Raw genomic sequence first — 23,016 nt, 5'->3', positions numbered from 1 at the left:
TTTGCAATACATTGTCCATTTTGCTGGTTTTTTTATGTTGATTGATTCAAATGGTTATTTTTTCTTATTAGCCACTTGAATTATCAGAATAACTATGGCAATACTTCTTGTACCTTGCGAGCACTTGCCACTGGATTGGTGTGCCATACCAACTGCTTCTCCAAGCAAACTTTATCTTTTTGCCCAAAACCAGCTGTGCTTGGTGGGAACTGCTTTCCTTCTATTCCAGGATCAAAAAACTTTATATAACTTGACCTCACAGTTTCTTCTTCGTGTTTTGAATACTTCCTAAAAATGTCTTGGTGCCATCTTTAAGGTTTTTTCATGGGGCTGTCTCCTTATGTGAACAGTTGTAAGCTAGCTGAGGGAAACCTTTTGGCTTATTGTCAAAAAAGGATTTATCGGACATTGTACCAATTTAGGTTTATTAATTGCGACAACAAATACTGGCATTTATATAGCGTCTTCAAAGTAGGAAAATGTCCCACGGCATTTCACAGAAGGATAATCGAATAAGAATTGACATTGACCCAAAGGAGGAGATGTTAGGACAGGTGACTAAAAGCTCGGTCACATAGGTAGGTATTAAGGAGAGGGGTGGAATTGCAAGAAAGTTTAGGGAGACTATTCCAGGGCATAGGCAACAAGTCATGGGGGAAGGGATTGGGAGGAGCATAAGGCCAGGATTGGAGCTCCCAGAGGGTTGAAGGGCTGGAGGAGTTTGTAGAGATAGGGCAGGTAATGGCCATGATGGGGTTTTTACGTAAAGTAGGGAATTTTAAATGGAGGCTTTTGGATAATTTATTTATTTATTTAGAGATACAGCACTGAAACAGGCCCACCGAGTCTGTGCCGACCAAGAACCACCCATTTATACTAACCCTACAGTAATCCCATATTCTCTACCACCTACCTACACTAGGGGCAATTTACAATGGCCAATTTACCTATCACCTGCAAGTCTTTGGCGGTGGGAGGAAACCGGAGCATCCGGCGAAAACCCACACGGTCACAGGGAGAACTTGCAAACTCCGCACAGGCAGTGCCAGAATTGAACCCAGGTCTCTGGAGCTGTGAGGCTGCGGTGCTAACCACTGCGCCGCCCTAGATGCTAGCCAATCTAGATTAGGGAGATGGGTGAGCATGACTTTTGTGTGGGACATGATACAGGCAGCAGAGATTTGGATGAGCTGCGTTTATGGAGACTGACCAGGGGACAATTTGAATATTTGAGTCTGGAGGTGACAAAAGCATAGGTGAGTGATTTGGCAGTAGAATTAGAAAATGTTTCCAAAACTGGTTAAACAAGCTTTCCTTTCTTTTCCTTTGCATCCTCTGCCTGTTGCATTGTTTTTCCCATATTTTTTATTTCTGATGTAGTTTAAAAGTTTGTGCTTAACACCATTTTTTGTTGTCTTAATGGCATTTATGGTTATTTTTGAAGTACTTACCTGTCATAATAGCTTCCCTGAGTTATACGCACTATATTGCCGTCTGACTATTTGCATCACTTAACAGTAAGCGGGGCTTAGAAACAGCGGCCAGAAATTCAGGAGTGCCCATTTTTGGGCGAGTGGGGGCTGTAAGGTTCATATCCTGTGCTAGAATGGTGATGCCTGAAGCTTTCCGGGTGCAGACCATAAATTACCAGATTCTGTCTTTTTTACAATTGACAACAAGACTTGCCATACGTTGCCAAAGGTTTGCTGGCCTAGAAATTGGTCTGCACTGCTAAGGTTCCAATGTAGCAAGCTGGAAGTGTGGCCATATTTCCAGCGCTAGCAGCAGCCTGATTTTATTTCTAGACTTTGTCGGTGATCTGTTATTCCATGCTGGCTCCTTTTTATAATGAGATCCTCGGCCCTCACTTAAGGCAAATTTTTGTAACCATGCCCCTAAAATCCATTTGTAGTATATTGTATATTAATAACTGCCGTACAATGTTGCATTCAGAACTAGTGATTCAAACAAGTTATTGTGACCTGCTTGCAAGTCGTGAAAGAGAATGCCTGATTCAACCTATTGTGCCAAAATCAACAGTGCACAAGACAGGAGAGGTGAAAATTTTGACTCCCAAGTATTTTATTTGTTAACAGTGAAATGTACAGTTTTAATAATTTTGTTTAATAAAGAATTAAAATTCGATACTTATAGCCTAGTTATATCAGTTTCCTCCTCTCTCCCTATCTGAATTGGTTTTTACTTTTCTGCCTGGTAATGCATCCAGCCAATACTAACGGATTTAACAGATTGGTGTTCAGGTTTGGATGTGAGAGCTAAAGATAAGATGCAAAGAGGATACTCCCTTCACAATGTGAATTACTGTTAGTCAGTAAGATGTTTATAACTTGTGCAGCATTTTGTTATGCTTTCTGCAAAATTGTTGGATAAATGCCGCATTTGCACAGCTTTCTTTGGCCTGTGAACCTGTGCAGTCTTTGTTTTCATGCTGCCTTTTTCTAAGTTATGGGGTTGGGCCAGCTATCTGGTCATTTTTCAATTGATTGGCTCATGAGGCAGGCAACCTTTGTGTGTTATTTCTTTCTCCAGTGACGAAGGGAGTGATTATACAAACATTTGCCTGTTTTGTATTGAGCTGTGTTTTCCCTGGTTTATTTTGTATCTATTTTGTGGATGGGAGCTTGTACTGATGTGTTTATAATAGTCTGTTCCCTATTTTCAGGAGTTGAGGGTATGAGCAATGTGAAAGATTATTCTGGAAAATAGTTAGAATATATTGAACAGCAAATGTACTAATTCTAGTTGAGATGCTCGATAACCATCTGCCACTGAGACCACTTGCCTGATCGCATATATTGGGTTTTTCTGCTGTGATGAGCAATTAGCTCATCAGTTTTACAGTATTTTTATATAGGAGTTGTATGCACAAACATCAATATCATGTGGGTGGCTAGTTTAGCTTTTACCTGGTGCCTACTGCAAAGAAAATGGATGTAGTCTCTCTTGACCTAATTCCTAGCGGGCACGAATATGCTGTGGAGAAATGTCACATTCTACTCTTGCACCCCATCTCCAGGCCTGAATTTCAGCAGTATAATTGGTTTGAATTTCGGGTGACAAGAATGTCTAATTATTTAGCTGTTTTTATGGCAATGTTTGTACTTTCTCCAGCCTTTTTTCACATCATGCCATTCTTCATTTCTTAGTACTGTTACGCAATGTGGTGTGACATGGGTGGTTCCCACAGTTCAACTCCCGACCTGACTGCAGCAAGTGTATTTGTATTAAATTTTAGCCCATTGGTGTTTTACTTTACAGATAAAGCGACAGCGACAGGTTTTCTTGTAGATTTTTTTTAAAAAGTCAATTGTTTATTGATTAATATGTCTTCTCCCAAAATTGTCGCAACCACTTCCACTCACGCATTCACTCGCACGCACACACAAGAGGAAACCGAGAAGGGAAAAAGGAAGGTGGCTTTCAGTTGGGGGGGAGTGGGGGGGAGGGGGGAAGGTTATGGTAAACCTGTTGAATTCTCTTGAGAATCAAATTCCAGATGAATGCAGGCCTGAGATAGATTCCTTTCTTGATTGAAGGTTCTGTTGAAGACAGTGGGTTACTTCTAGCTCTCATTGCTGTATAATGTAGATGTTGGATTTTTTCAGCAGGACACGTGTTTCCTGGCTTGCTGGAAGCACAACTCGTTAGATGTTGCTCTATCCTGGGTGAGCTCTGTCTCTCTGTCTTTTTTTTTAAGGTAAAACTGTGTCACTTCCCATAACCTGGTAGAAGACTTTCTCATCTCTTTCCCCATAGTGATTGCACAATGGCCCAGGATGTGGCTACTTCACACCTCCTTTTGTTTCAGAAGAAGACATTCAATTCTGGAATGTTTTAGGATAGGTGTAGGATGGGTTCCATTGACATCTTTTTTTTAGATTAGAGAGATACAGCACTGAAACAGGCCCTTCGGCCCATCGGGTCTGTGCTGACCAACAATCACCCATTTATACTAATCCTACATTAATCCCATATTCCCTACCACATCCCCACCATTCTTCTACCACCTACCTACACTAGGGGCAATTTACAATGGCCCATTTACCTATCAACCTCCAAGTCTTTGGCGGTGGGAGGAAACCCATGCAGTCACAGGGAGAACTTGCAAACTCTGCACAGGCAGTACCCAGAACTGAACCCGGGTGGCTGGAGCTGTGAGGTTACAGTGCTAACCACTGCGCCACTGTGTCGCCCTAGCTTTGAAAGTTTGTCCTTTTGTCTTTGCAGACAGTTTGAATATGCAAAAGGTATTTTGGACCATTGTTCACTTTTTTTTTAAAAAAGGTAAATTTTGTTTTTTAAAAGGACAGTCCGTTTTTCATAACTCTTCAGAGTTAGTCCATGATTGTTGTATCATTGCACTACCGGTGTGCGTGACAGTACTGTTGCTTGAGAAGATGGGCAGACCCCCTCTCCACAGGTCTCTGCCTGTTTCTGGCGATTGGAATATGTGATCAAGTGGCAGAGAGAGAGACTTTGTTTTACTTCTGCTGTCCTTGTGGATATATATGTAATTACTACTTAATAACCCATTACCCAGTGAGATGACTTGAGCTCTCGATGTCCTCATACGAAGAATCAAGCACACTAACATTCTATCACTTTGGCACAATGTGGTGTGGAGTGGTAATAATCTCTGGTACCCAAAGCTATTTCCCATAAAACAGAAAATGTAAATTTTAGCTGCAGGCTGGACATACACATGTGATTATGAATTGCATAGATGCACTTAAGGGGAAGCTAGATAAACATGAAGGAGAAAGGAATAGAAGAATAGGCTGACAGAGTGAGATGAAAATTGATGAGAGGAGGCTTGTGTGGAGCACAAACATTGGGATAGACCAGTTGGGCCGAATGACCTGTTTCTGTTCTGTGCGTTCAAGGTAACTACTCCGTGTGGTAGCAAGCCTTTAATTATACTGCCTTATAATGATTTGTTCCTTTTTTTGATCAGATTGTGACTGTACTTGATAGCAATCTTTATGCTTGTGGTCTGAATAAATGGTAAGTAATAAGTTACCTGGCCATAAGGTAGCATACTGTTGTGCGTGTAAGCTTATCAGACCTGTACTTTCTGAGTTGAAAATAACTGACTCATTTCTATCACTTATTTGGTAAGTACATAAGAAAATGAAAAAAATCATCATGGAGACATGAGGGAGTTCTCTTTATACGTAAGGAACTAGATCAAATGTATTTTCTTGGGGTAGGTAATCTGGAAAAAGTGGCTTTCCTGTGATAATGGAGCAAATTCCAATTCTTCCCTTCCATGTTATGATGCTGTCAGGAGTTGAAATTTTGTTTTGAATAATCTAAGTTCTTATGTGAAGTCTATTAGGAGCCTGCATCTTGACACATCCACTGAAGTAAATTTCTGTTTCAATACATCTTGAGTAAGCTTTTGGTTCTTCTGTTAGAACCTGCCCCTTCTTTCTCTCCTGCTCTCATCTGATTAGCATTTCAAGAGTGTGGGATGATTCACAGTTGTTTCTGGTATTTGATTTTGAACCTATGTTGCATAGACTGCAACCAGTGAGGGGGAATGTTTTATGTTTGTTACCTTGGTCAATAGGGTATATAGGGGAGGTGCAGTAGATGTGGTGTACATGAGCTTTCAGAAAGCCCTTCACAAATTGGACGATTGCAGAAGATTAATGGCTAACTAGCAGAAGATTTGAAAATTGATTAAGAACTGGTCAGGAAGAAAGAAATGAAGTTAGAGTTCAGGTCGCCATCTCAAATGTTGGAAGTATGCAGTGATCCACGTATACTGCTTTGTGGCTGTTTCTGATGACTGTGCACACTAATGATTTGAATATGGGGTAGAGGGAGTCCTGTCTAAAGTTGTACCTAAAACTAAAATAGGAGTCATAGGTAAAATAGAAGTGGGGGAAATGGGACTATTTTCATTTGGACAGAGGTGATTGCAGGTTGATTTGACAGACTTGTTCAAAATTATGATGGAGTGGGACAGGGCAGAGAGAAACCGACTGTTTGCAGTGGTTGATGGGTCACAGAAGATTAAATGTAACTTGGGGTGACAAAGCAGAAGAAACATTTTTACACAGGATTGGATAATTGTGAGATACACTACTAGGGTTGGTGATTGAAGCAGAAACCATTTCATCATAGAGTTATACAGCACAGAAACAGACCCTTCGGCCCACCGTGTCCGCGCCGACATCAAGCACCTATCTATTCTGATCCCATTTTCCAGCACTTGGTCCAGAGCCTTGTATGCTATGACGTTTCAAGTGCTCATCTAAATACTTCTTAAATGTTGTGAGGGTTGCTGTCTCTACCACTTCTTCAGGCAGTGTGTTCCAGATTCCAACCAGCCTCTGGGTGAAAAAAACTTTCCTCTAATCCTCTCTAAACCTCCTGCCCTTGATCTTAAATCTCTGCCCCCTAGTTATTGACACTTCTGCTAAGGGAAGAAGTTTCTTCCTATCTACCCTATCTATGTCCCTCATAGTTTTGTATACCTCAATCAGGTCCCCCTCAGCCTTCTCTGCTCTAAGGAAAACAGCCCGAGCCTATCCAGTCTCTCTCCGTAGCTGAAATGCTCCAGCCCAGGCAACATCCTGGTGCATCTCCTCTGCCCCCTCTCCAGTGCAATCACATCCTTCCTATAGTGTGGTGACCAGAACTGTACACAGTAACATCCAGCTGTGGCCTAACTAGCATTTTATACAGCTCCATCATAACCTCCCTGCTCTTATATTCTATACCTTGGCTAATAAAGGCAAGTATCCCATATGCCTTCCTAACCACCTTATCTATCTGTGCTGCTGCCTTCAGTGATCTATGGACAAATACACCAAGATCCCTCTGACCCTCTCTACTTTCTAGGGTCCTAATATTCATTGTATATTCCCTTGCCTTGTTAATCCTCCCAAAATATATCACCTCAGACTTCTCGGGATTCCATTTGCCACTGCTCTGCCCATCTTACCAGCCCCTCCTCACTAATTACGACACCACCAATATTCACGTCTAAATCATTAATGTAAACTACAAGCAGCAAGGGTCTGAGCATCGATCCCTGTGGTATACCACAGGGAACATATACAAATAGGTTAGCCAAGAAAAGGGCACAAAGGCTTATGGGAATAAGGCAGCGACATAGAATTAGAGAAGAGAAACCTTTTATTTATGTAGCACCTTTCACAATCTCAGGATGTCCCAGACTGCTTCACAGCCAATGAAGTACCTTTTAAAGTGCAGTCACTGTTGTAATGTAGCAAACACAGCATGGCCCCACGAACAGTTAATGCAATAAACGACCAGGTAATCTTTTGTGATGCTGGTTGAAGAATAAATATTGACCAGGCGAACTCCCCTGCTATTCTTCAAATTAGTGCCTCATTCCTCCTCGTCTGATTTGATTGTTCCATCATGGTACAAAGGCTACAGCCCAGGAGTTTTGAAATCTGCAGTGGGGTCAAACAGGAATATGTTTGGGCAGCAGTGTCTTTTTTGGTATGATTTTCTCTTTGCAGCTTCATTATGCTTCCTCATCTAGATCCTGAAGATGCGTTAATCCAACTCTTTTTAACCTTGGTTTTACATTTTGCTTGGAAGCATGCAATCATCTGTTGACAAGTTCTTTTTGCCAACTATGCAGCGGAACTTAAACAACATTGCAAAAGCTTTTTGAAGGCTTGTGATGAGTTTAGTTTAGAGATACAGCACTGAAACAGGCCCTTCGGCCCACCGAGTCTGTGCCGACCATCAACCACCCATTTATCCTAATCCTACACTAATTCCATTTTTCCTACCACATCCCCACCTGTCCCTATATTTCCCTACCACCTACCTATACTAGGGGCAATTTATAATGGCCAATTAACCTATCAACCTGCAAGTCTTTGGCATGTGGGAGGAAACCGGAGCACCCGGAGGAAACCCACGCAGACACAGGGAGAACTTGCAAACTCCACACAGGCAGTACCCAGAATTGAACCCGGGTCGCTGGAGCTGTGAGGCTGCGGTGCTAACCACTGTGCCGCCCCAGAGAAAACAGTGTTCACAGTACAGGGTGTATTGACTGCACCCAAAGTTTCCATAGATAACACTATGCTGGAAGTTGTACACAAACTTTGCTACCTAGGACCCACTGTATCTGGTAACTAATTTCTAGATGACATGCTAACTTTTTGCACGGAAAGGCAGCAACCATATTCAGCCAATTGACTAAGCACGTGTGGAATAATGGGAAATTAATATTAAAGACAACAATACTGATCTACTAAACATGCAGTCTGTGCATGCTGCTGTGTGGTAGTGAGACCTGGACCACCTGTATAGCAGGCAAGAGAGGCAAAACTCTTTGCACGTCTGCTGCCTCTGCCCTATTTTAATTATCAAGTGGAAAGACAAAATCCCTGACACCAAAGTACTCAAGGAAACTTAGTTTCCAAGTCTAATACCATTTTTTAAACAGATGTCTCTGGTGGCCTGTTCAATATTGGATGGAAAATGGAAGTATTCCAAAGGATCTTTTATATTGGGAGCTTGCAAAACTGCTGAGCTGACTGAGGCTCGGGTTGTATCATGTTTGCAAGCGGGTCTTGAAAACTTGAAAAATCAGTACCACAAGCTGGGAAGATGTTGCTAACAGCAGGACACGCTGAAGGGCTGTGCTGCATAGGGAAGTCAGAGAGGTTTAAGAGAGAGGATAGAGAAGAAAGCAAAGCGGAAAGCGCATCAGGCTTCGTGAGTTAATACTGTGGGCTTCCTCATCTGGCCATCTGATTGGTACCATTTGTGGTAAGGACTGTCACTCCAGAATCAGACTCTTCAGCTACTCATGATGCTGCAGCATGACAAAGTAACAACTGTTACATGGTATTTTGAGATGGACAGTTTGATTATAGTAGCCTGTTTCCAGTCTGCCAGTACATCCCTCTGTGCCCAATAATCCAACTTGTAATGATTGTCAATTCCTCACAAATCTCCTCCCTAACAATTGGAATTACTTGGTGCAGATCAAAAGCCATCTCATTCAATTCCAGGCATCTTGGGTGATTGGTATCCTGGGGTACTAGTTTTGATTGATTACTTCAGCCCCTTAAGAGTTACATGAGTCAGTCAGGTCAATATGGGAGAAGGGCCAATGATCCTTTTGGTCAGCTTCCGGGTAATTCAAAAAAGGCGCAAGGCTTGAACATATTCCTTTTGTTTGCAGAGAACAGGTTCCTGCGTATGAATGTATGTCACTTCTAGGAAGCGTAAATGAGCCACATTTTGAGCTTGACTGATTATCTTAAATTGGTTGTTAGTGTAGCTATTAGCACACTCGGGATTGTTCAGCAAGTGCTGCCCAATCGCGGAATCACATCTAACAGAGGTTTTGTTTTGTTCCAGAAGCTTGGGGAGGCTGTAGTTTTTTGTTGCTTTCTCCATGGCAATTCCTCAGCCAAACAGAGTCAGCTTGCCAACCAATCAGCATCTTTTCTCCTGTAGTATAAATTATTCTGATAGTTTTGAGATTTGGCTTTCTTGAATTTGTCCTGATGAGTGCAAGACGAAAAGCTTCGCCAACATGTGTCTCTCTTTTCAACAAAGTTATATTCATCAGTTGCCTTATGGTCTGATCATTCTGCCTTCCAAAGAAAGAGATCATTTGGTGGGACATGATGTATTCCATACAATGGCATGGGTTCCCTGGTATACCTCATATTGGGCAAATAAACACTTTTTACTCTTGAGGGATATGTGGTCATCTTACAGGTATGGTTATTGAACCCAAGTAGTACATCCAGAAATATAATGCACTTCATAATCTTGAAGACCTCCTAACAGATCACCCTCTAACTACTCGACTCCATGGCTGTACCATCTCATTTCTGGTACACCGCCCTTTACATTTTCCATAGCTTTTATATGCTTCCTATGATGGGTGGGTAAAGATATCTTCACAGTCAGTGAATGTGAGGCTCCTCTATGCCACTTAGTGTCAGTAAATAGGAGCCTTCCCTACATCATTTACTATCCGTGACCTATCATGCTGAAAATTCCTTTCCTCCTTTAACTTCCCTTCAACATGATTATAAAAGCTTATTGAATGATCCGACTGCAGTTCTTCATTCCTTGACGTTGTCTCCCACACTGAGATTCCATAATGTGCAAAAGCATTTGCTATAATCTCCCACTTGTACCACTTGCATTCTTGTAGCCTCCCCCATCTTGATTTCTCCATTGAGTGAGATATGAATAAAGCTGATTTTTTAAAAACAGATTTTAAAATTGTGTATGATGTGAGGAAATAATTCAAGAATAGATATATATCCATTCTTGTGTGGTGAACAGAATTGTGCATATCTGGCTTTAGTCATTTGCCTTTATTGCAAGGGGGTTAGAGTATAAAAGTAAGGCAACCTTACTGCAATTATATCGGGCTTTGGTGGAGAACTGTGCACAGTTTTGGTCTCTTTATCTAAGGAAGGATATACTTGCCTTAGAGGGGTTGCAACAGAGGCTTACTTGATTGATTCCTGGGATGAGAGGGCTGTGAGGAGAGATTAAGTAGAATTGGCCCATACTCTCCTGAGTTTAGCAGAATGAGTGCTGATCTCATTGAAATGTAAACAATTCCTAAAGGGCTTGACAGGATAAATGCGGAGAGGTTGGAGAGTCTAGATCTCTGGATCATCATATCAGGATAAGGGTTGACCATTCAGGAGTGAGTTTTTTAAATTCTTTCATGGTATGTGAACGTCACTGGCAAGGCCAGCATTTATTGCCCGTCCCTAATTGCCCTCGAGAAGGTGGTGGTGAGCTGTCATCTTGAACTGCTGCAGTCCATGTGGTGTAGGTACACCCACAGTGCTGTTAGGAAGGGAGTTGCAGTATTTTGACCCAGTGACAGTGAAGGAATGACAATATTGTTCCAAGTCAGGATGGTGTGTGGTTTGGAGGGGAACTTGCAGGTGGTGGTGTTCCCATGCATCTGCTACCCCTGTCCTTCTAGGTGGTAGAGGTCCTGGGTTTGGAAGGTCCTGTTGAAGGAGGCTTGGTGAGTTGCTGAAGTACATCTTGTATATGGTGCACACTGCTGTCACTAAGTGTTGGTGGTGGATGGGGTGCCGATCAAGTGAGTTGCTTTGTCCTGGATGGAATCGAGCTTCTTGAGTGTTTTTGGAACTGCAATCTTCCAGGCAAGTGGAGAGTATTCCATCACACTCCTGACCTGTGCCTTGTAGATGGTGGACAGGCTTTTGGGAGTCAGGAGGTGAGTTACTGCAGAATTCCCAGCCTCTGATCGGCTTTTGTAGCCGCAGTATTTATATGGCTGGTCCAGTTCAGTTTCTGGTCAGTGGTAACCCCCAGGGTGTTGATGGTGAGTGATTCAGCAATGGTAATGCTGTTAAATGTCAAGGGGAGGTGGTTATATTTTCTTTTGTTGGAGATAGTCATTGCCCACCACTGATGTGGTGCAAATGTTACTTGCCGCTTATCAGCCCAAGTCTGAATGGTGTCCAGGTTTTGCTGCATGTGGACATGAACTGCTTCAGTATCTGAGGAGTCGCGAATGGTACTGAACACTGCAATCATCAGTGAGCATTGCTACTTCTGACCTTATGATGGAAGGAAGGTTATTGATGAGATGAGCAACTTCTTCACTCAAAGGTTGTGAATCTTTAGAATTCTCTACGCCAGAGGACTTTGGATATTCAGTCATTGATTATATTCAAGACTGAAATTGTTAAATCTTTGGACACTACCATGGGTTATGGGTGTAGGGTGGGAAAGTGGAATTGATGTAGCCTCCTCCTGCCTGCTCCTATTTTTTGTGTTATGCAATTTGTTTCAATAAACTTCTTGTTGTATTGATCCGAATTAACCTATGACTTTGTCATTTATTTGAACAGAGAGGTTTGGAAGTAAATATGTTAAAATTCAATCTGTAAATTTAAGTAGGATTGAATCTAATTTGCACAAGCCTGGTAAAAGTCTTCTCTTGAAGAGAGCATTAACATCAATTTGCAATTGTCCCGAGTACAGTGCAGTCCAAAGCTGTACAGATTTTGTGATTGTAGGGCACGCCCATCCTGAGAGAATTACATAATAGTTCCAATAAAACTACCATTGTCTATGCTGCTATTATGAGCCTGGTACTTGAAGGAGCTTTGCTAATGGAATGAACCATTGTGGCCCTTTTTTTGTTGTACTGACTGATTTGACTCTGGTCATTGAATTAGCCTTTATATGTAAAAAAAAATGTTTGTATTGCTCTGTTGCAGTCCTGTGTGTTTAACATGGAGTATTATATTTAAAGTTTCTGTAATTTAGATATAAACTACAGGTTTTTAAGGAGTTCCAGTTCAACTGTAGGGTTTCTCACAAGTAGATGTATTTGGTGTAATACCAAATGTTCCTTTTTTTTAAAAAAAAAATCTGAATTTGATTCTTTGACACAGGAACTGATCTTCAGGTTCATTGATTAAATACATTATACCAATTGATTTGTCATCGAAAACGTCAGTGCAGTTCATAAATACAAGTTGATATAAAGCATAAATATAAGCCTGGAGGTGGGAAAGAAGTGGGGAAGATGGCTTTGTTTAGGTTCTTCTGTTATTAAAATTATTTCATCTAGTTTATGAATGGATTATTGGTAGAAGTGGAATATGTGAAAATGTTCCTATTTATCTATCCACAGTTGAGAGAGTCTGCCTGAAAGAGGTTTGTGTCAGTTTTATATTGTATCTCTTGAGTGACATATATTGCACAACAAATGTTTCAATCTTTAAAAATGTTGTGTTTATTCTAATAATGGAATGAAACTGGCCAGACCACCCGGCATCGACCTAGGCACCAGAAACGACAACGGCAAACCCAGCCCTGTCGACCCTGCAAAGTCCTCCTTACTAACATCTGGGGGCTTGTGCCAAAGTTGGGAGAGCTGCACCACAGACTCGTCAAGCAACAACCTGACATAGTCATACTCACGGAATCGTACCTGACAGACAATGTCCCAGTCTCTGCCATCACCATCCCTGGGTATGTCCTGTCCCACCCACAGGACAGACCCACCAGAGGTGGCGGCACAGTGGTATACAGTAGGGAGGGAGTTGCCCTGGGAGTCCTCAACATCGACTCTGGACCCCATGATGTCTCATGGCATCAGGTCAAACATGGGCAAGGAAACCTCCTGCTGATTACCACCTACCGCTCTCCCTCAGCTGGTGACTCAGTACTCCACCATGTTGAACAGCATTTTGAAGAAGCACTGAGGGTGGCAATGACACAGAATGTACTCTGGGTGGGGGACTTCAATGTCCATCACCAAGAGTGGCTCGGTAGCACCACTACTGACCAAGCTGGCCGGGTCCTAAAGGACATATCTGCTAGACCGGGTATGCGGCAGATGGTGAGGGAACCAACAAGAGGGGAAAACATAAATGACCCCGTCCTCCCCAATCTGCCTGCTGCAGATGCATCTGTCCATGACTGTATTGGTAAGAGTGACCACCGCACAGTCGTTGTGGAGACGAAGTCCCGCCTTCACATTGAGGATATCCTCCTTCGTGTTGTGTGGCACTACCACCATGCTAAATGGGATAGATTTTGAACAGATCTCGCATTGCAAAACTGGGAATCCATGAGGTGCTGTGGGCCATCAGCAGCAGCAGAATTATATTCAACCACAATCTGTAACCTCATGGCCCAGCATATCCCCCATTCTATCATTACCATCAAACCAGGACACAAACCCTGGTTCAATGAAGAGTGCAGGACAGCATGCCAGGAGCAGCACCAGGCATACCTCAAAATGAGGTGTCAACCTGGTGAAGCTACAACACAGGACTATCTGCGTGCCAAACAGCGTACGCAGCATGCGATAGACACAGCTACGCGATCCCATAACCAACGGATCAGATCTAAGCCCTGCAGTCCTGCCACATCCAGTCGTGAATGGTGGTGGACAATTAAACAACGAACTGGAGGAGGTGGCTCCACAAATATCCCCATCCTCAATGATGGGGGAGCCCAGCACATCAGTGCAAAAGATAAGGCTGAAGCATTTGCAAAAATCTTCTGCCAGAAGTGCGAGTTGATGATCCATCTCTGCCTCCTCCTGAAGTCCCCAGCATCACAGATGCCGGACTTCAGCCAATTCGATTCACTCTGCATGATATCAAGAAACTACTGCAGGCACTGGATACTGCTAAGGCTATGGGCCCTGACAATATTCCGGCAATAGTACTGAAGACCTCTGCTCCAGAACTTGCTGCACACCGAGCCAAGCTGTTCCAGTACAGTTACAACACTGGCATCTACCCGGCAGTGTGGAAAATTGCCCAGGTATGTCCTGTGCACAAAAAGCAGGACAAGTCCAACCCAGCCAATTACCGCCCCATCAGTCTACTCTCAATCATCAGTAAAGTGATGGAAGGTGTCATTAACAGTGTCATCAAGCGGCACTTGCTCAGAGACGTTCAGTTTGGGTTCTGCCAGGGCCAGCTCCTGACTTCATTACAGCCTTGGTTCAAACATGGACAAAGGAGCTGAACTCGAGGTGAGAGTGACTGCCCTTAACATCAAGGCAGCATTTGACCGAGTATGGCATCAAGGAGCTCTAGCAAATGGGAATCAGGGGGAAGACCCTCTGCTGGTTGGAGTCATACCTAGCGCAAAAGAAGATGGCTGTGGTTGTTGGTCAATCATCTGAGCTCCAGGACATCACTGCAGGAGTTCCTCAGGGTAGTGTCCTAAGCCCAACCATCTTCAGCTGCTTCATCAATGACCTTCCTTCAGTCATAAGGTCAGAAGTGGGGATGTTCGCTGATGATTGCACAATGTTGAGCACCATTCATGACTCCTCAGATACTGAAGCAGTCCGTGTAGAAATGCAGCAAGACCAGGACAATATCCAGGCTTGGGCTGATAAGTGGCAAGTAACATTCACGCCACACAAGTGTCGGGCAATGACCATCTCCAACAAGAGATAATCTAACCATCTCCCCTTGACATTCAACAGCATTACCATCGCTGAATCCCCCACTATCCTAGGGGCTACCATTGACCAGAAACTGAACTGGAGTAGCCTTATAAATACCGTGGCTACAAGAGCAGGTCAGAGGCTAGGAATCCTGCGGTGAGTAACTCACCTCCTGACTCCCCAAAGCCTGTCCACCATTTACAAGGCACAAGTCAGGAGTGTGATGGAATACTCTCCACTTGCCTGGATGGGTGCAGCTCCAACAACACTCAAGAAGCTCGACACCATCCAGGACAATGCAGCACGCTTGATTGGCACCCCATCTGCAAACATTCACTCCCTCCACCACCGACACACAGTGGCAGCAGTGTGTACCATCTACAAGATGCACTGCAGCAACACACCAAGGCTCCTTAGACAGCACCTTCCAAACCCACGACCTCTACCAAATAGAAGGACAAGGGCAGCAAATGCGTGGGAACACCACCACCTGCAAGTTCCCCTCCAACTCGCACACCATCCTGACTTGGAACTATATCGCCCTTCCTTCAGTGTCGCTGGGTCAAAATCCTGGAACTCCCTTCCGAACAGCACTGTGTGTGTACCTACCCTACGTGGAATGCAGCAGTTCAAGAAGGTAGCTCACCACCACCTTCCGGAGGGCAATTAGGGATGGGCAATAAATGCTGGCATGGCCAGCGAGGTCCACATCCCATGAATGAATAAAAAAAAAGTCATTTTCAGTATCTTGGAGCTTCACAGTAATATCTGAACTTTTTACTCTGGTGGTGTGGCACAGTGCATTGGAGCTTTTAAGCACTGCACCAGCGTGGAAACGCACTGGCTTTCCTCTGTTTACTTTCTCATTTTGGCCACGTTGCCAAATATAGGCCAAGCAGTTTATTCACAGTAGAGAATGACATTAGAGAGCAAAAAGATCCCAACTACTCTTGTGCAGCTTCTAGTACCCCATTTCAAAGTAGTGTTTTTAAGTGTTTGAGGAATAGTGATTCTTGCAACAAAAATAAATCTGTTCCAGTTGCTTATCATTTCTGTATCACATTTGCTCATGAATGCATTATTGTAAAAATAAACATGAGAACATTCCATAATTTAACAATAAAGTCACTTTAATTGTAATGTGTTAATCTTTTCAGGACTTCTGAAAAAAGAGCTTTGTGAACTTCATGGCTTCTACCTGGGAGAAGATTCGAGACTTTTATGACTGGGCAGTAGAAAATGGAGGTAAGAAAAGCAGCACTTCAGAGTGGTCTCAAGAACCTAATTTATTAACTGTTTTAAACGTTACGGTTTGTAGGACAAAAATAGGATGAAAATTGGTTGTACGTTTCACAATTTGTGTCTATATTTGGCATCAGTAATTACTCCAATCTTTTAATTGTTGGAGCATGGATTACTTTACTGCAGGAAATAGTTGAGAAGAGAGGATCATTGATATTTTTAAGGGGAAAAATTAATATTTAAAGCAGAGGAAAATACAGGGCTGTGGGGAAAGCATGGGGCAATGGAATTAGTTTTGATACCTCTGGCATACAGTTGTCATGGACCATGTGCCTACTTCCTGTCCTGTAATCTTCTGTCATTCTGTGTCATTAAGTAACTCAAGGCCTTCAGTCTTTTTTGGCTTGAACATACTTGTAAGTTTTTAAAAAATTATTATTGCAGTACAGTGGTGTGCTAAAGGAGCTTGCTTAGTCTTCCTTGGTTATCAGTAATATGCCTGTGAATTTCTGCAGTCCTCCTGTGCATTTCTGCTATATTGCTTGGGCTCTTTCCCTGGCTTCTTGGTCAGTTCCTGGATTTGGCAGGGGGTGGTGGGGCAGGGCAGGATGGCTTTTGGGGTGAGTGGGTTTGTGTGGTAGTGCAGTGGCTACATTGGTCCAAAAGAGAAATTATTCATACCAGTTGTGCCAGCACACGGGCGGAAGCCCAATGTCACACATACCTCTTGGTATGGCCCACTGCTGCGACATTCCTCTAGTAGCCGTGTACCTACTGGAAATCTTCTTTAGTCCTCCATGTAAATTGACCTGTTCTATATTTAAGGTGCTACGCATTTAATATAATTCCAATGAGTATGCTCAGGGAGTAGCAAATGTGGTTAGCAATTATTAAACTCCATTATAATCAGTGCTCTGTTTCATATATTTTAAAAATGCTTGGCAGACAATGCTCACTTGTACTTCAGGTCCATTTTTTAAAGCAAGATGGTGTGTACTACTTGTGGAAAAAGTAGGTTGTAAAATCTTGTGTATTTGTAAATTTTTTTTTAATTGTCTCTTAAAAAATTTCAGACAAGAGGACTGACCCCTGGTTCCTGGTTTACTCGCCCATTCCTGTTTTTGTCACCTTCGTAATCTACCTTCTAATCTGCAAATATGGACCAAAGTACATGCTGAGTCGTGAACCATTCAAACTGAAATATGTACTACTTGTTTACAATTTTGCCCTGGTTGCCATTTCAGCTTACATTTTTTGGGAGGTATGTATGTTTCCTTTTAATTGTTGTAATTGCAAGCCTTTTGCTTGTGCCACCTTTGAACTACGTGCTTGCTTTCTTCTAAAAATTAAACTGCCATGTGGATAAAGCAGGAGGCTGGTCCACTGCCCTTCATCTCTGGGATGTGGGTTTCATTCTACCTTTAAATAAATAGGTTGAAAGTTCTCTCTCTGACTGACTATGGAAAATAAGCTTCCACAGCAAAGACTTGCTCTAATGACATTCTGGCAGACTGACTAAGTAACTAAAAACATTTAAAAATGAAGGAAGCTGTTACTTTAAAAGTAGCTTTCGTAGAGTTTTATATAACAACAGTCCCTGAAGAAAACAACATCTAAATCTTTCTATAGTTAAGAACACTCTTCTCTGAGAGCAACTATTTATTTCTCTCAGCTCCACATTTGAGATATGTGCTTGCTTTCTTCTAAAAACTGCATAGTTTTAGCAGTTTAGTTTTTAGGTGTGTAGTTCAAAGCCAAACTCCAGTCTCTGCTTATCTATAGTTTAAAACGGGTAATCTCAGGCAAGGTTCTTTCTCTTCGATGGCATAAACAGATCTCCTTTGTCTGCCCAGAATATACCTTTATTAAAGCTCCTTATCAGAAACCCAGTTTCTCTTATGTGACCATAGTTTCTCTATCCATTGTCCTTGTAAATGGTTTCTGATGGTGAGGCCATTGTTAGACAATGGAATCCGAGTCATTTTTCCTCATTTTGCCTTGCTAAAGTAGGGCTTTTCACACTCATTCTTTGGTCAAAAAGTCTGCGACAGTATTGTTAACCCAATCAGTTGGAGAGAAGCACCCATTACCACAGAAAAGGTGATTTGCATTTTAATGGTTTCTCAGGGGTGCGTCTGGAAAGGTCATTTGTATTTTACTGACTTCTCCAAGACTCGACCAGACATGAAAATTAGCTGAGGGTTCTTTTAGTTCTATGTGTATTGGCACGAAAGGAAAGATCACCTGACCTCTTAACTCCATTTTCATTTTACAACAAAAGGGTCTATTTCGAGTTTATTTCATAAGTTCATTTTATAGTTCATAAATTCGTATTGCATGAGCGTGACACAATCCACATATATTGAACAAGAGTTAAGTTAGTCTGGTTATGAATTTGTGGCTTTTAGTATTTAACATATCAAGGGATTGAGGATTTTCTGATTTCGGTCAAAGCTCCAGTTGCTATAAATGCCATTTCAATCCATCAGTATTAAATGTCTGAAATACGCTGAGGTAGGCTTTGCTGCTTTTCATTTACTGTTAGCAAAGGTGAGGGATGGCAGCCTCTTAAGGTGATATCTCTTGATTCAAACTGAAGTGGTATTGTATCACACAATTGAAACAGTGACATCTGGTTCTATTTCACAACTTATTCATAACGATGTTGTGCTTTCTATACAACAAATTAATCTAATTTAATTTTGCATTCTAGTTCCTGGTGACATCAGTTCGTGCAAACTACAGCTATCTTTGTGAGCCTGTGGATTACAGCAACAGTGAGCTTGGACTACGGGTGAGAAACATGGATTGAAAAAGTGGTTGAAGGTCTCGTGAAATGTATTCGTAAATCAGGTGTCCAATGCTTGTCTTATTTTAGGAAGTGGGGCAAGAGCTGGAGAATGGGCATGTCCCTTTTCACTTGTTCACATAACAATGTGGATTATTTCATTAAAAGAAGTGAGAACATTTTCCTGTACAGATATGACTTAACATCTACAGTGTGTTTTATTGTCTATTCAGGGCTCATAGTATAACATTTGGAATGGGGCTAATGAGCGAGATCTCAAGTCAGAGACAAAATATTTACACTTGCAAACTCTTAACGAGTTTTGATGTGCTGTAGGTACCTTTTTGAAGTTCGGTGGTAGCAATTACGCCATAAGCTTGTAGTCTGGATCAGAAAACCCCAAAAGAAAAGGCAGTCAACAGTGGCTAACAAAGGAAGTTAAGGATTGTATAAAATTAAAAGAAAAGGCCGATAAAGTTGTCAGAAACAGTCGTAAACCTGAGGATTGGGAGGATTTTAGAATACTGCAAAGGAGGACCAAGAAACTGATTGATTGATAAAGGGAGAATAAAATATGAATGTAAATATGAATGTAAGCTAGCAAAAAACTTAAAAGTGGACTGTAAAAGCTTCTAATAGGTACATAAAAAGGAAACGTTTGGCTAAGACAAATGTGGATCCATTACAGGCAGAGTCAGGAGAATTTATAGTGGGGAATAGAGAAATGGCAGAGAAGCTAAATGATTACTTTGTGTCTGTCTTCACTGAGGAAGATGTAAGAAATCTCCCAGAATTAGAGGTCCAAGGGGCAAAGGAGAATGAGGAATTGAATGAAATTAATATTAGTAAGAAGGTTGTATTGGAGAAATTAATGGGGCTGAAGGTTGATAAATCCCCAGGACCTGATATTCTACATCCCAGAGTGTTGAAAGAGGTAGCTATGGAGATAGTGGATACATTGGTGATCATCTTCCAAAATTCTGTAGATTCTGGAGCGGTTCCTTTAGATTGGAAGGTAGCAAATGTCGCCCCACTATTTAAGAAGAGAGGGAGAGAGAAAACAAAATTACAGATCTGTTAACCTTACATCAGTCATTGGGAAAATGCTAGAATCTATTCTAAAGGATGTGATAAATGGACACTTGGATAATAATGATCTGATTGAGCACAGTCAACTTGGAGTTATGAATGGGAAATCATGTTTGACGAACCTGTCGGAGATTTTGAGGATGTTACTAACAGAATTGTTAAAGGGGAGTCGGTGGACGTGGTACACTTGGATTTTCAATAGGCTTTTCATAAAGTCCGCCACAGGGGGTTGGTTATCAAAATTAAAGCACATGGGATAGAAGGTAATAAACTGGCATGGATTAAGGATTGATTTAACAGGCAGAAAACAGAGAGTAGGAATAAACCGGTCATTTTCGCATTGGCAGGCTGTGACTAGTGGGGTACCGCAAGGATCAGTACTTGGGCCCCAGCTGTTCGCAGTATATATCAATGATTTGGATGTGGGGACCAAATGTACTATTTCCAAGTTCGCAGATGACACAAAACTTGGTGGGAATATGTGTTGAGAGGAAGATGCAAAGCGGCTTCACGGGGATTTGCAAAGACTTAGTGAGTGGGCAAGAATGTGGAGATGGAATATAATGTGGAAAAATGTGAAGTTATCCATTTTGGTAGGAGGAATAGATGTGCAGAGTATTTCTGAAATGATAAGAGATTCGAAAGTCTACATGTACAAAGGGGCCTGGGCGTCCTCATCAATAAGTCACTGAAAGCTAGCAACATGCAGGTGCAGCAAGCAATCAGGAAGGCTAATGGTAAGTTAGCCTTTACCGCAAGAGCATTTGAGTACAGGAGTAGTGCAGTCTTGCTTCATTTGTATAGAGCCTTGGTTAGACCGCACTTGGAGTACTGTGTGCATTTTTGGTCCCCTTACCTTGGGAAGGATATTATTGCCATAGAGGGAGTGCAATGAAGGTTCACCAGACTTGTTCCTGGGATGACGGGACTGTCCTGTGAAGAGAGATTGGGGAAACTGGACCTGTATTCTCTAGAGTTTCGAAGAATAAGAGGTGATCTCATTGAAACCTACAAAATATTTAAAGGGATAGACAGGGTAGATGCAGGTAAGGTGTTTCCCCTGGTTGGGGAGTCTCGAACCTGGGGACACAATTTCAAAATAAGCAGGAAGCCACTTAGGACCGAGATGAGTAGAAATTTCTTTACTCAGAGGGTTGTGACTCTTTGAAATTCTCTATCCCAGAGGTTGTGGAAGTTCAGTCATTGACTAGGTTTAAAGCAGAGATTGACAGATTTCTAAATTCCAATGACATAAAGGGATATGAGGATAGTGTGGGAAAAAGGCATCGAAGTGGATGATCAGCCATGATCGTATTAAATGGCAGACCAGGCTTGATGGACTGGATGGCCTCCTCTGCTCTTATGTTCCTAAATGCTTATGTAATTTGCATACGTGTTTCTTCAGTCTCGACTGAAGGCTAACCAAATTCGCAGTAACTGAGGTGAAATTTGGTTTGTCATCAGCTTTTTTATTTGACACACGTTAAAATGTACATGGGGCACAGATTTAAGGTGATTGGCAGAAGGATTAGAGGGGACATGAGGTAAAACTTTTTCATCCAGAGGTCTGGAATTCACTGCCAGGAATGGTGGTGGAGGCAGAAACCCTCAATTCTTTTAAAAGGTACATGGGCATTCACCTGAAGTGCTGTAACCTGCAAGGCTGTGGACCAAGTGCTGGAATGTGGGATTAGATTGGGCAGCTTTTTTTTCAGTCGGCACGGACACGATGGGTTGAACGGCTGCATCCTGTGCCATCATGGTTCTATTGTACAGAGCAGTTGGTATGATCATAGTCAGTTAGTTCAAAAGCAATTTATGTTCGTGTAATTATGCAGATGAAGAACATGCAATGCCAGTTCCACTTTGGTGGATTATCCTACTTAAACAGAATAACCCCTCTGCATTCTTTGCTGCAGCCCAGTACCAGGCTACAGGCCCTTCTGCCTTTTTTTTTAACCCTCTTGCAGCATTTTGTTCCCTTTTGATTTAGGTCTCTGTTCAAATTTTTAAAATCTTCTTTCTGTATCAAAAAGCCTGGCAATCTATTCTTTTCTACTTACAAGGCTGACACATCAGAGATTTCCAAGACAATGGCATGCGGTGTCTTTCTGAATACCCAGACAAATTAGCAGGTCATTTATTCTTGGTTTACTACTGGGGAGAAGAAACTTCCAATTAGTTTACTAACTACCTTTCTTCAGATGCCTTTTTAAGAAAAATACCCGTGAGAATATATATTTCTTGCTGATTTTTTTTCTTTTATAAAAAACCCACTTTTTCTCAAACTTTTCTGTGGAGTAATGGTCAAATAATCTAGAAATGTCACACTGTTTTGAAAAGCATAGCTTAAAAATACTTGAAGTTCATATTTATTTCTAATTTTTTTTTCAGTTTCTTCCATCAGCAAATAATATGAATGCAGCTGTTATTGATAGAATTCAAACATCCTCTGAATGGGATTACAATGTTGTCTTGCAAGTGATTGACAGTATGTAGTGTTAATCAAATTTATGCTTCTTCTGGATGAAGATTATGATGTCCTTCTCAGCCACTTTATAAAGGCAAGATGCTCAATAAATGAGATAAACCTGTCTTCAAGTCCCACCTGCCCCTGCCCTGCCCACCGAAGCCAACACATTGCTTTTGTGCACCTTTTTATGTTCAAGTTGGTTACAGAATGACATTTGGCAGAGGCCTTCGAGAATGTTACTTGCCTGTTTTTTTTGGAGTAGGTTATGATGTGTCCGGTTATCCTGAAAGGAAGCTATAAATGTACCTAATATGAAATACTGAGAATGTAAACTTATGAAAAAAAAATCATGTCACTAATTAAATAGGAACATGCTGCATTATATCAAACAATTAAAGTCAGACTTGTTGATCCTGAAGAGTTACCATTCAGGGTGAGCCATTCAGTACGCCT

The 23,016-nt window shown here is 41.9% G+C and overlaps 1 protein-coding gene across 5 annotated transcripts in view; it reads left to right on the top strand.

Moving 5' to 3' along the window:
• Positions 1-23,016, top strand: part of elovl8b (ELOVL fatty acid elongase 8b) — a 52,486-nt gene that overhangs the window by 9,483 nt on the left and 19,987 nt on the right. For all 5 annotated transcript variants that reach the window (XM_068036993.1, XM_068036996.1, XM_068036997.1 and 2 more), the window contains exons 2-4: positions 16,129-16,216; positions 17,287-17,474; positions 18,927-19,007. In XM_068036993.1, the coding sequence (XP_067893094.1) occupies positions 16,159-16,216; positions 17,287-17,474; positions 18,927-19,007 (327 nt within the window). In that variant the 5' untranslated portion in view covers positions 16,129-16,158. The remainder of the gene's footprint in view (positions 1-16,128; positions 16,217-17,286; positions 17,475-18,926; positions 19,008-23,016) is intronic.

Source organism: Heterodontus francisci, chromosome 8 (genome assembly GCF_036365525.1).
Source record: "Heterodontus francisci isolate sHetFra1 chromosome 8, sHetFra1.hap1, whole genome shotgun sequence".
Classification (NCBI taxonomy): Eukaryota; Metazoa; Chordata; class Chondrichthyes; order Heterodontiformes; family Heterodontidae; genus Heterodontus; species Heterodontus francisci.
This window is presented reverse-complemented; position numbering and strand designations above follow the sequence as displayed.